Source organism: Penicillium daleae, assembly GCF_028827525.1.
Source record: "Penicillium daleae strain IBT 16125 chromosome Unknown utg000006l_segment0_segment0, whole genome shotgun sequence".
Taxonomy (NCBI): domain Eukaryota; kingdom Fungi; phylum Ascomycota; class Eurotiomycetes; order Eurotiales; family Aspergillaceae; genus Penicillium; species Penicillium daleae.
The window spans coordinates 416732-429649 of record NW_026623154.1 but is presented as its reverse complement, the minus strand read 5'-3'; the positions used below and the strand labels follow the sequence as shown (position 1 = coordinate 429649).

General features: G+C 50.0%; 2 protein-coding genes across 2 annotated transcripts; one reads left to right on the top strand and one right to left on the bottom strand.

Annotated features, from left to right (window-relative positions):
• Positions 1 to 4441: 4441 nt before the first annotated feature.
• On the top strand, positions 4442 to 6026 carry N7458_005960 (glycoside hydrolase family 18 protein; the record flags this gene model as incomplete). Its single annotated transcript, XM_056909342.1, has 6 exons — positions 4442 to 4585; positions 4646 to 4978; positions 5076 to 5135; positions 5193 to 5262; positions 5324 to 5859; positions 5928 to 6026. 6 exons carry the CDS (start codon positions 4442 to 4444, stop codon positions 6024 to 6026), a joined length of 1242 nt encoding a protein of 413 aa, XP_056765046.1.
• A 2588-nt stretch (positions 6027 to 8614) lies between these two features.
• On the bottom strand, positions 8615 to 12569 carry N7458_005959 (uncharacterized protein; the record flags this gene model as incomplete). Its single annotated transcript, XM_056909341.1, has 3 exons — positions 12465 to 12569; positions 10505 to 12410; positions 8615 to 10425 (listed from the first exon to the last, which is right to left on the bottom strand). Exons 1-3 carry the CDS (start codon positions 12534 to 12536, stop codon positions 8615 to 8617), a joined length of 3789 nt encoding a protein of 1262 aa, XP_056765045.1. The 5' UTR covers positions 12537 to 12569.
• Between the last annotated feature and the right edge of the window lie 349 nt (positions 12570 to 12918).

Here is a 12918-nt window from a genome sequence, read left to right as displayed (position 1 = left end):
GTAGTCCACATCATGGCTACTCAGACTATCCGCTCTCATAGCAGTGGGCAGCACATTCGCGCAAGCACTGTCCACCGTCGCACAAGCAAAGGGAACGAGTACACGAAAATGCTGAGAGAAGAAGCACAGATGGATTGAAGGTTCAACCTTTCCGCCAACGCAGCCAATTGGGTGCTGCTTGCGGGATATGTGATCATCCCGGGCACGTTCACGTCTTTGAAAAAGTCGAACGAAGTCCAAGATGTACTCCAAAAGAATGGGGCAGGTCGGGCGGCGCTGAAGACGATTCAGAACCCTCCCCTCCTTGTCATTGCGTTTCTCTTCCTCATTACTGGGGGTGCCATGTTGGGCTGGCTCTGGGTCAAGTTCAAAGACAATTATCCCTGGCTCATCAACAAAATCTTTCTGTAAGGTCCCTGCGCAGAAGCCCGTTTTCCAGAACTGAGAAAAATTCACAGTCCAGCTTGCCTTAACGCGACTGCAGGGTTGCTGACGACAGCCGTCAATATTTTGGCTTCACAATCCGGAACCTGCTCTGTCATGGCTCTGACGACGATTATTGTGACAGCAGTGACATTTGTGCTGTTCGGCGTCTCGTTAATCGTCTACAAATTTTTCAAACTGAAACGGGTTTTGAACGATGATCAGCTCGAGGTCCAGGCTGCCCTGAGGAATCGAGGGCATCCTAGCCTGCGATCGGCTTTAGACCAGGCCGAGGCTATTTTGGATGGTCATCGATTGGTAGCTCTGCAAAAAACAGTTACAGAAGCTCTCGCTCTTTCTGCGATCTTAGATCAATGGGACACCCATAGGGCCGACGTTATCGAAAGCAAAGTCAACCAATTGTGTCAATATCTTACCGAACTTTGCCTGGCACATGTGAATGACAGTTCTTTGGACCAAAACAATCTACAGGGTAGATCAGGGCCCCTTGTGTGATTTTCCTGCACACGGCCCGTATTTCTACTGTACGGCACCATATTGTCTACAATTCAAGCCGATACAGCTAAATTCGAAATTGCCTTCCACATTTTACACAGAGAAACTATCTGGGACCCTAGCACTAGGGCAATAACGGATCCAGCTATACTGCTTCGACCTATGATATGGATCGAACCCCGGACTGTCTAGCCGAAATTGGAATGCCATGTCTTGGCTCAGGGTTCTAGAACAAATTTCTATGTGGAGAATATGGAAGGCAATTTCGAATTTACCTGTAGCACTGTACTCTTCCGATAGAGAAATTAGTTCTCGATCGCGTCTTCTGCTGTGTGGATACAGAGTTGTTGAATATTACTCATCGACACACTCTTTCAGAGGATGCGCTATCGGCTGTCTTCATGCAAACACCTAGTATGCAAATCAGTAGTCTATTTAATTGACAATCTAGTTTTCAGAGACATAAATAACAATGAAAATGGCTAAAGTTACCAGAGATAGCTCACCCTAAAGCCAGGTGGCCGTTCGGAAACTGCGTCAAATAGTGGGGATAGCCCAACAGACCCACGTAGCGCTCACCTGGGTTCCCAGTCGCTTTTCCAAGGTGGCGAAGCAACGTAAGGGAGAGCCAGTAGAAATCCTCCCTTTAGTTACAAACGATCTCCCGGTCACCATCTGTGCGCGTGAGAGTACGGCGGCATTTGATCAACGTGAACAATTTTTGGCTGAATTTCCGCTCCCATCGGAGGGACTCAGCTTCTATTGATCGCACTGGATACTGCTATCCTCATTCCATCATAACCGCTGCAGCCTGCTAGTGCACTGCAGGCACAATTTTTGATGATAGCATTACAGCGCTATATACAAGAACTAGATGCGTGATGTATAAACTGGGTTGCCATCTATTGAAGTGGCCCATTCTCTCAAAGGGCCGGACGAAATACTGCATGAACCCAAGACCATTATAAGCGGCAACACGAGCAACTTCCCAAGTCAGCGGCACGGGCTGACCGAGAGGCCCCGCAAAGCTATGGATCATCGGTACCAGGGCGAGCAAGCCCAGGGAGGCGCAGTGATATTGAAACTTGAGACTCGTCACGGGAGTGCCCGAAGGATGTGCCAGGACTTCGACCAAGTGTCCCACAAAAAGCAAAGAGATAGCGCAAATGTATCCAAGCTGCGCCACAGGGCGAACGGCGAACTGAAGAGCGACGTAGGAGACGGTGGTTGTATAAATCAACAACAGAATCCCTCCGAACTCCAGCTTCTCCCACTCACACGCATTTGCGGTACCGAGGACGAGAAGGACACGGTAGGCGAGACTCAGGAAACACCAAGAGATGACACCAACGCCGAAAAGAAGTGTCGCGAGCGAGTTACTGATGTCCGCATGGGACTCAGGGAAACGAAAGAGAAGGCATTGAAGTGTAAACAAGGCAAAGTAGGAGATCCCAAAAATATCGAGAATCACGATGACCGCGGAGTCTCGTAGAGTAAGAATAGTGGGACCATCTATTGAAAAGGTTACTTGTTCATACAGCCGTCAGGCGATTGAGAAGAGATTTGGCTTAGCGTTGGAGTCTGGGCCGTAACCTCTTTTTATAAGGGCAACCAGGCGGAAGTGCAATACAATTCGGACTCCTGTGTAGAGTGAATGCAGGGACAACGTTCATTCCGAGGTTACAGGAGTGTTTCCGCGGTTTCTTTGCTGATCCTACCTGCTGTTATCTTCCATTTCGTTGTTCTGCTGGCAAGGCTGGCTATTGGTTGTATCTGATTCGCAGAATTACTGTCATCTTCGTGACTGTCTTTTCTCTTCTATCGTTCAACATTGGTATCCTTCAGACTGCAAAGTCGCCACATGATCGTTCAACACGCGAATCTACGCGCGAGGGAAGGTATAGATAAATTCGCATTCTGGGGTTGCACTCAATGAACTCTATACACACTCCGTATCCAAATTCTGTAACCTTTCATCCGCCGGTTGGGCTCCACAGGACCCTAACTGAACAAATGGAGAAAGCAAATTTGAGGCACTGGTTAGAACAACTTGTAACTGGGCTAATCAGCGTCGGGGTAAAAAAGATAAAGTTAGACGCACTTACCCCCACAGGAAACAACGAACGATTGAACACATAAGCTAGTACGGTGATCAGACAACTGATCGAAGCTATGCTAGAGAGAAACCATGCCATACGCTTTAGTGTTAAACGCAACTGGAGACCGGGGATCGTGTATCGCACTAGCCACCAGTGGAACAAAGCGATGCGCAGATAGTCAAATGAGATGAACACAATGAACAGGCGTTGGGTTGGTGAGCTCGTCAGACTCCCAATAAGGCAGAAAACCAGCTTTGTTACTGTGGAGGTCCTAGCAAGAATGAAGCAGAATATCCTTAATCCGTGAGGTTGGAAGGTAGGATGTCGTAGGTGGACGTATATTTGAACAAACTGTGACAAGATCAGACCTCACGCGAAATCTTATTTGATCTTTGGGTGAAGAACACCATACCCCCGGTATGGAGACAACGACGCCAACTGTAGCAAGGAGGATTGCTATAGCAGGTGTGTTAACCTCTATCAATATGAGGGCCGACTGGGTCGCCAGCAATGCGCATGCCGAAATAGACAGTGAGAAGCTTAGTCGAGGAATGAGATTGACTGAGTTGACAGTAGGCAGAGAAAGATGCAGTGGAGAAGATGTAAGAGGAACGAGAGAATTGTCCAAATTACTCCAAACGGCTTCAGAATAACCATGTTCAAAGTGCAAAACTCAATAATCATGCTCCGTAGACATCTACTTGTGTCGCAGCTAGAGTAAAAGTAAATAAATGCGCTCCTATGGTCACCGCCAAATAGCATGTCCAAGGCTCCTGGGATCTCAATGGAGCTCTTCTTGTTTCCTGGGAATAAGTTGACAGTGCTGCTGCCACTGTTGAATAGTCTTAAATGCACCGAATAATTGTTCCGGTATTCATATTTCATTTCGGGAAGCTATCGAGACCCACCATTTTCGAATTACAGCACTGTACCTCCGAATCATTACGTACGCGTCTAATCTGATGCACCCACAGCACCGTAAGAGTAGAAATTCAATGGAATAACAGTCCACCCAAGCAGAACAGACCCCAAGAAAGCACTGGAGGAGGAATTGAACAAGCGCCACGATTTCTTCAGCATCGCTACACTTGACAAGTGATAAATATTCACTTGCTTGAAGAAATCGGAAGGGGGTTTGCACGAAAGACGACAAGGCTTAGATCTGGCGAAGTCTCTCTATATGAATGTTGCTACGCCTTGTCGATCCACAAGAGCATATTGTCAATATAGTAAACGTGTTCTCAAACAATTGCAGTACATATTTGCTTCGATGTCTGTCTTGTTGAGTTTATTCTGACGCTACAAGTACGGGGTGCTCTCTATCTGCTGTACATGTTAATGCTCTATCATTCAGCAAGTCCCGTGACAGGCCAGGACACTATTTGCAGAATAGTCCATTCACCATGAGGCTTTTCCTTTGGCTGCTGCAGGTGAATGCATGGATTGCTATTACTTCGGCCGTTTCCCATTCTGACAGCGCGAACAATTCAGCGCTCGGGACTCGTGCTGCGGGGGGATATCGCTCGGTGGCCTATTTTGTCAACTGGGTAAGTTATCATGGCGCAACCCGCCTCGTTCAAACTTGGTAGATTGGCTGACGTGCAAAGGCAATCTACGGCCGCAACTTCAATCCTAGTGACCTCCCTGTCGAGAAGTTGACGCATGTGCTGTATGCCTTTGCGAATATACGCCCCGATACCGGGGAGGTATACATGACGGATTCTTGGGCGGATGTAGAAAAACATTACTCCGGAGATTCCTGGGACGATGAAGGAAACAATATTTACGGCTGTGTCAAACAGCTCTTCCTTCTCAAACAAAAGAACCGAAACCTGAAGGTGCTTCTGTCCGTCGGCGGATGGACATACTCCGCGAATTTTGCTCCTGCGCTGAGTACTGCCTCTGGCCAGGCAACCTTTGCGTCATCTGCCACGAACTTGGTGAAGAACTTCGGATTCGATGGTATCGACATTGACTGGGAGGCAGGTTACGCATCCCCAGATCACGCTTCATGCTGTCGTACTAATGGTACCGCAGTACCCTGCCAGCGATACCCAGGCCAATAACATGGTCTCTACGCTTGAACAGCTGCGTACGGTGTGTACTCCTTGACCCAAGCTTCTGGGGAGTAGGTCTAATCTCACGGCTGGGTAGTCGCTAGATACCTATAGTGCTGCAAATGCGAACGACTACCACTTCTTGATCACGGTTGCCTGCCCAGCCGGTAAGTTGGATCAGCACCGGTGATATTCATCCCATTTGTGGCGAGACTGATCTCTAAGTAGGTCCAACAAATTATGCAAACCTTCATGTAGGCGGGATGGATACTTACATTGACTTCTGGAATTTGATGGCCTATGACTATTCCGGTAGCTGGAGTACAGTTGCTGGGCACGACGCCAATGTTTACGTTTCGACAGCCAACCCATCCAGCACTCCGTTCAATACTGACCAGGCCGTAGCCTACTACACATCCAAAGGAGTGGCAACTGACAAAATCGTGCTGGGTATGCCTCTTTATGGTCGATCTTTCATGGGCACAGCGGGACCAGGCATGCCTTTCACTGGGGTAGGCAGTGGCAGGTGGGAAAACGGCGTTTGGGACTACAAGGCACTGCCCCTGGCTGGAGCTGCCATCGATTACTTATCGCAACCGCTTGCTAGCTACAGCTACGATGAAGCGAATCAAATGATGGTCAGTTACGATACTCCTCAAGTTGCACGTGATAAAGCCCAATATATCATGACCAAAGGACTTGGCGGGGGGATGTGGTGGGAGAGCAGTGGCGATAAGAATGGCACTGACAGTTTGATCACAACGGTGTGTGACCCTGACTACCACCGGTGTGATTTTGCGTGGGGAGTGCGATTACTGATCAATTTGAAAAGGTTGTTGACACTTTCGGGATTCTGACTGAATCTTGGAACGAATTGAATTATCCCACCTCCTCGTACGATAATCTGAGAGCGGGGTTTCCGTCTAGGTAGCGTGGAAGCTCTATGGATTATCAGGACACCGCGTACATTGATTATATTGGTGGTTTTTTTATTTTGTATTTCATGGGAGGTTTCTCACCGCTGAGCGATTATAGCACGGTGACTAAGGCACGGTGACGTAGTTAACATCTTGTGGTCTTTCGTTTAAACGTCAGTCCATACATACGAGTACTGTGACCATGGCACATCACCAGGATCCAGTTTACGTAGTAGCCAAGCCGCTTGCCTGACATTCACAATGGAACATTTCATGACAGCCCTTCAATTTGATTTAGTTTAGTTACTCGATGTGGTCCGCCTGGTAAATCTCACACCAACATCTCGTGCCCACTACATCTGGGGCTGTCCGCTTCTTGTTATTATACGCAAATGTGCAAAGAAAGAGAGCTGTATTACACGATACACCATTCTGCACTAATACTGCCTTCATGTGTACAAATTGAATTGAGCCTCCATTGATATAGCCTTCATCGCCTTCGTCTCCCTTAAAATATAAAAACAGCCGCCGATAAGCGCGTTCGGACAGTCCAATTCAGCTTCTGAACTATTATATGAAATCCTTGACCTTAACGCCTCAAATTACGCATCATGGGCGATATAGCAGACATTGTGAGAGCAATTGGTCAGCAGCAAGGAGAATATGCATACTATCGCGCCTGTTACAGTCTCTTCAAACAGCTACAGGAGTTAGTAGCTGAAGTGACCAAGGACTTGGATGATTTTTATAAGAGCGAAAAGTGCAACCCTTCCGATGGATTCTCGGCTGTCTCCCAAGTTGCCGAAAATTTCAGGTTGTCAATTCAAAGCATCACGACTCAAGAAAAGAACGCACGGTTGGCACTGGCAGGCCTATGTCCATCCAACAGTTCGAACATCAACTCTGGCAGGGCAGGCAACACTGATTAGGTGATTTGGGTATCTTGCTTGGTTGGTTTCTGTGATGCTGTCAGAACAAAGAGATCGAGATCTTTCGATATTAGATCTCATGAACGGCGTCCTGTGAGGCTGGATATTCTCCGACGATCCAGCAGTAAATAAGAAAAGGGCTGTCTCAGCAAGGATGGTCGCCCGCGCGGGCTACCGTTCATCAAACTCTACCCTGTTCTTTTTGCGTTGGGATGGTATTCTTTTGGGTAATTTGTGTCCGAGCGCACAACAGTCAAATTCATCCAAGGTATTCAATAAAACGACTCTGCACGCCGTGGCTTGAAATCTGCGAAAGTATGGATCTGTGAACAATTGTCTTATTGTATTTGAATCAGTCGCGCACGCACGCCGCGTCTATAATGCTTCTCTATCCTCCAATAACAGCGTTGGTCACCATGACCTATGCGCAAGGTGAATTCAATAAGCTTTCTCAGAACACTTGTGCCCTGGTCAGACGATGGGCTCTTGCTACGAATGTAAACAGCTCTCTGAGCTACGTCCTACAAGATAACGCCTACACAGTATCCCTTGCCTCCAACTGCGAAAGCAGACTCGAGAGCGCAATATCGTCTTGTCGGTGATTTCATTAATTTTAGACCGAGAATTAGTGACTGACTTTTTAACAGGCCTCGTCAATTCTAAAGGAGGATGCAGATCTCTTAGACCCTCGTGGGATCTTCTTGGCCATCATGTGCGGGAACCCCTCATGAAACTCAAGAGATCGCCAGCTCGCCGAGATAATGCTGGCTGCTCCTGTGCCGCTCAATGCTCATTGCCGGCACCTGACGCAGTGACAACCCCGCCGACCGTCCCTGGAATACCCCCACAGCCTTCTGATACTTCAAACAGAGGGGCAATGACTCCCAGCAGCGCGGGGCGATGCATCTCATCAATGAGGACCACCACCTCAGCGGCTCAACCCCTTCAGTCGCCGACCGCCACGACACCCACTTCGTCCGATTCGGAGGTAGTTTGCATAATAAAAGCCGAGGACCTAAACTCCACCCCGCCAGGGGTCTGTTATTGTTTCGATGGCACCACCAGAGAGTGGCAAACCGGAGAGTGTCAGATTTATTCTTAGAGTTACTCCCCGTTGCCCAAATTCGATGTTCAGATACTGTGTGAAAAACAAAACATGTCTACTAATGAGTATTGATGCTAAACCTGCAAGAGGGAAGAAAGGAGAAACACCCATTTGTTATTAAGAGGTATGCGAGCTCAGGGACGGGTTGATTCGAGAGTCTCAATAACGCCATATTAGGAGTCAGAGTACAGAAATAGGATAGCCAGTGTAGTAGCTGGGATATAATGAAATAAGGTAGCCGGTAGTTTATTTATTTATTTATTTATTTATTTATTTATTTATTTATTTATTTATTTATTTATTTATTTATTTATTTATTTATTTATTTATTTATTTATTTATTTATTTATTTATTTATTTATTTATTTATTTATTTATTTATTTATTTATTTATTTATTTATTTATTTATTTATTTATTTATTTATTTATTTATTTATTTATTCCTCAGGCTTTTCACGACCTTAGGCCGTATGCAGCCCCCTGGCTAGTGTGCACTGCTCCGTTGACTATGTACATTTGGTAGGTTCACCACCGCGCGATCTTCTGTAATGCAGTCATCATTCCGCTTCACCCTTCAACAACCAATCGTTCTGTCTCCATTGCGAACGCGATGACAGCTCTGACGATTCTGATATCGGGCTTCCATGTTCTCCCATTAGGCTCACTTGCCCCGTCTACCCTCTCCGCTTTCCCTCCCAACATCCATGGCAGGCTACCAAAGTGAGGGCCCGCTGCTTCAATAAGCGCGCGACGCTGTTCGTTCCATCGTGTGCATCGGAGCAGGAAGTGCGCCACCGTTTCTCGCTCGACGCCACATACACACAAATCGCTATCACTCCGGCCGATACGATGAAGATACCCATTGAATCTGGCATACCCCGTGCGGAGTTGAGCTAGTATCGACGCTTTCTCCCGGTTCAGACAATCATATAACATCTCCGTATGAGGTCCTGGGAGAGCAGAATCCAGCTGGCGTGTAAACTGGCCAGTGGTCGACTGTTGGAAGTTATCCTTCCGGTGCCGTTGAGCATTGGCCCGTGCCCATCGCAACGCGGACGCCCGGAGCTGGACTCGCGCCCATGGCGGGGGGTTAACTTCGCTGTTCTCCGTTGTTGCTTCGCGTGCTAGGCTATGCGCTGGTGCTGTATTCTCACTGTCCTCTTCTGTAGGTGGCTGCAGGTTGACCTTAGCGCCCATCTCCGTCAGTCTATTGATTCCCTCCGTAATCTGGGTGATCAGAGCCTGTCCGCCCTGGAGATGTGGCTTTGCGAGCGATAGCAGGACCGTAGGGTTGTTCACAACAATCGTAATGTGCATTTTCCACGGTGACATCTGGATACGAGGGAGCATCGTCTCGATGTACGAGACAGCCTCCAACACCGCCCCTATATGGGCGTAGTGAGCGTTGAGCGTATCGTCGCTGCCGACCGTCCGGTTCGACGAGACAATGTCGACTTGGTTAACGCGAACAACCAGCCCGGCTCCGATCAGACCATTGCGGACGCTGAAGCTGGTGAACAGCCACAGGCGGGCATGGCCGGCTTCATGTAACTCATGCATATTCGATCCAACGGTGGTGATCAAATCACTGAGAGACCGTTGCCACGGGTCTAAAGGGAAGGGCCGAATGACCTCTAGGTCGGACAAGCATTGTGGCCCATGTTTCGCCAAAATCTTGAACGGTGACAGGTAACTTCCCTCCTGCATTGCTGCAGACGCTCGACAGGACCAGAAAGGATGGTCCTTCGGTAGGGTGTGACAGGAGATCCAGTGCTTCACGATGCGTGCTCGAAGGCGTACGATAGTCGGTTCAATCCCCGCCTCCGCTTCCGCAATGGCGAGAGCCGTATTTCGGAACACGCCAGTTATTGCCTGCGTCGCAACCCGCTGGGTAGCTTCGAACGGCCGTCCAATTCCCGGGGCGACGATAGTATCCTTTCGCATCGAGCACCACACCGACGCTGCATAGTCGATCTTCGATGCAACCGTTGAGATGAATAGCTGGCGAGCCACAGATGGTGGCAGCCCCCGCAGACGCCTTAGTGCAAGGACGGCTTTCATTCCCTTGCCCGCCGCCCTTCCGATATGTGATTTAAACCGTAGATCCTGGTCGAGTATCACGTCAAGAATCTTAACTTCAGGTGCCGGGGCAACAATCGCTCCATCCACGTATAACGGAACCGCGGGGAGTTGGCGATGCCGCTGGTTCCTCGTGAAGTGAATGATGTCTTTTCGGCCTCGAATGCTGCGCCAGACCGCGCCGCCCACTCTAACGCCCGCGGAATGACCTTCCGCTGGAGCGTTGCTGTGTTCGCCTCGGCCGACGAGCCCACCGTCCATCGTGTATAATCGTCGACGAATGCGATCGCTCCTTTCTTCTGGTGATAGGAACATCGACCAGATTCGCATTCAGGAACAAGAAGAGAATGGGAGAAAGCGGTGATCCTTGCGGCAAACCCGCGTGGTGGATGGCCATTTCCTCGGACTGGTACGCATTCACGGCGATCGTAGCGCGCCGGTAGGAGCAGAAGCTACCGACCCACCGGATCAGGGTCTCAGGGATCCGTCGCTCTCGCAGTCTCCGTAACAGAACGTCCGGGTCCACCCCGTTGTAGGCACCCTTCACATCGAAGCTCACGAGGCTGAGGACTTTGCCCTCGCGCCACGCATCGTGGATCTTTTCCATGAGAATGTTGAGCGCTTGCTCGCATGACCGCCTCCGCCGGGCCCCGAAGTGATTCGGGGGCAGTAGCTGGTGTTTTTCGACTAGGGCTGCGATTCTGTTGGCGACGACTGCTTCCAGCACCTTTCCAAGCGTCGCCAACAACGAGATAGGGCGGTATGACTTCGGTAGCGATGGGTCACGTCCTCCCTTCGGTATCACCACGATCTTAGCAACCTTCCAGACGCTAGGGAAGTAGCTGAATCGGAGTGACGCTTGAAAGATTTCGACGACCCAGTGTTTCGCAGTAGGCCATATTTGTTGCCACACCACCACCGGCAGCGCATCCGGTCCGGGGGCTCTCCACGACGCCATCCTCATCAGAGCCACCTCGATCTCGTGTGGGGTAATCGTTTCCATTGGAAGGGCGTCCGGCAGCGGCCTGTCTCTCGGCGACTCATCCTGGATATTGGGCAGCGGGGGAAAGAAGGTCTCAAGGAGTGCATGGGCCTTTCCCTGATCATCATTAATCGTTTGGTCACCTGAGCGCAGAGTGGGGACTATCCCCATGGAACGATCTCCCGGCTGGAGGTATCGTGCCGCTTTCCAAATGTTGTCGGTATTGTCGAGGAACTCTCTCCAATGCCGTCGCTTGGTGTCACGGATTGCTCGGTGGTACTGTCCCCGCAGGTATGATGCGGTGTCTTCCAGCGCAGCAAGGTCGACTCCATACCGCTGAGCTCGCGTGCACCGATTTCGGGCCCATGTGTACGTGTCTCGCAATGCCGTTAACTCCGGAGTCCACCATCGTTTGCTGTATGGGGATGGCCGCGCAACCGGGACTAGCTGACGAATTGCTAAGCTGATCCTGCTAGTCAAGCGCCCCGCAGTCGCGTCCAGTTCTGAGCGGTCTGTGATATCTATGATCTCCGTCTCTAGGTCTTTTAACTCCCTGTTGATGTCGGCCCATGGAGCTTCGCGGAATGAGAAGCGGGTTGTCGGGGGGAGCGTTGGTCGCGCTTCGCTCTGGAAGGTTGTTTCAATTGCACGATGGTCTGACCCATGCTCAACGGGGTGGACGCGACACCGTGTGACCCGTCCGCTCAGCTCCGTCGACGCGAGGACAAGATCGATGGTCGACCGATGTGGGCCTTCCTCCCGGGTGAAGATCCCTCGGGGCAGTAAACTTGTTAGGCCCCAGTCTGCCATGAGGAGCACAATTGGTTCCGCTTCGCCCTGACGGCGCCGCGTTGCCACACGATTTCCTCCCCAGAGCTGATCGTGGCGGTTAAAGTCTCCGACGATGAGGATACCAATCTTGTCCCCGTACTCCCTCCGGACCCGTTGATGGGCATGCCGGATTGCTTCCAGCCCTTGAGTTAACGTCCAAGTTCCATCGAGACCTCTCTCCGGTGGAATGTATACAGATATCGCGAGCGTCGGCGATGGTGTGAACAGCAGCACGGCAGTGATGTCGGGGGATGCAACATCGACCTGTCTGTGCGGCAATGTCTTTTTGTTCGCCCAGATCATGCTGCGGTACGGCCTCATCCTCCCGGATGGTGGGTGCCGCTGCGAGGGCCAGAGTGGTGTCCAATTGGCATGTGAATGGGAGCATACCGTGTCGTCCAGGTATTTATAGCTCACTTGGCTGGCATTCGCCTCGGCGAGAGCATGTGCAATTGCTGCGATGTTTTTGATCTAGTCCATGTTAGTCGGCAAGCGAGAAGTACACAGCAGCGCTCTGGAACCCACCTCTCGTCCATTCAGGGCTAAAGACTCCAATCGTCGGAGGTCGTGCTCCTCAACAAGGGCAGGTCCTTGCATTGTACGTGCCCTGGACAGAAAAGTTGACCAGAGACCTCTGCGAAATTCCCTGCTCAAGTCTTTATACTTGACGATTAAATGGATCCGACTAAGGATTGCATCAACCTCCATGGAAGGCAATACGACGCTCCATGAATTAATCCGCTGAGTACTGTATCAATTTGTTCAAGATTAAGGAGTGAAAGGATCGAACCCAAAGAAAAAGCGGTGGCATAATATCAGTGGGCCAAGAAACAAGATTGGCAGGGTAACAAAGTAAAGGGCCGGGAAATGACTTGAAAACTAGCGCCTCAAAGTTCAACCGGCAACCAATTGGCGAGGCAGGTTTGGGCAGTCCTGTCCACAAAACCAAGTGCAGTCGGGCTGTTATGCTTGGGTGAAT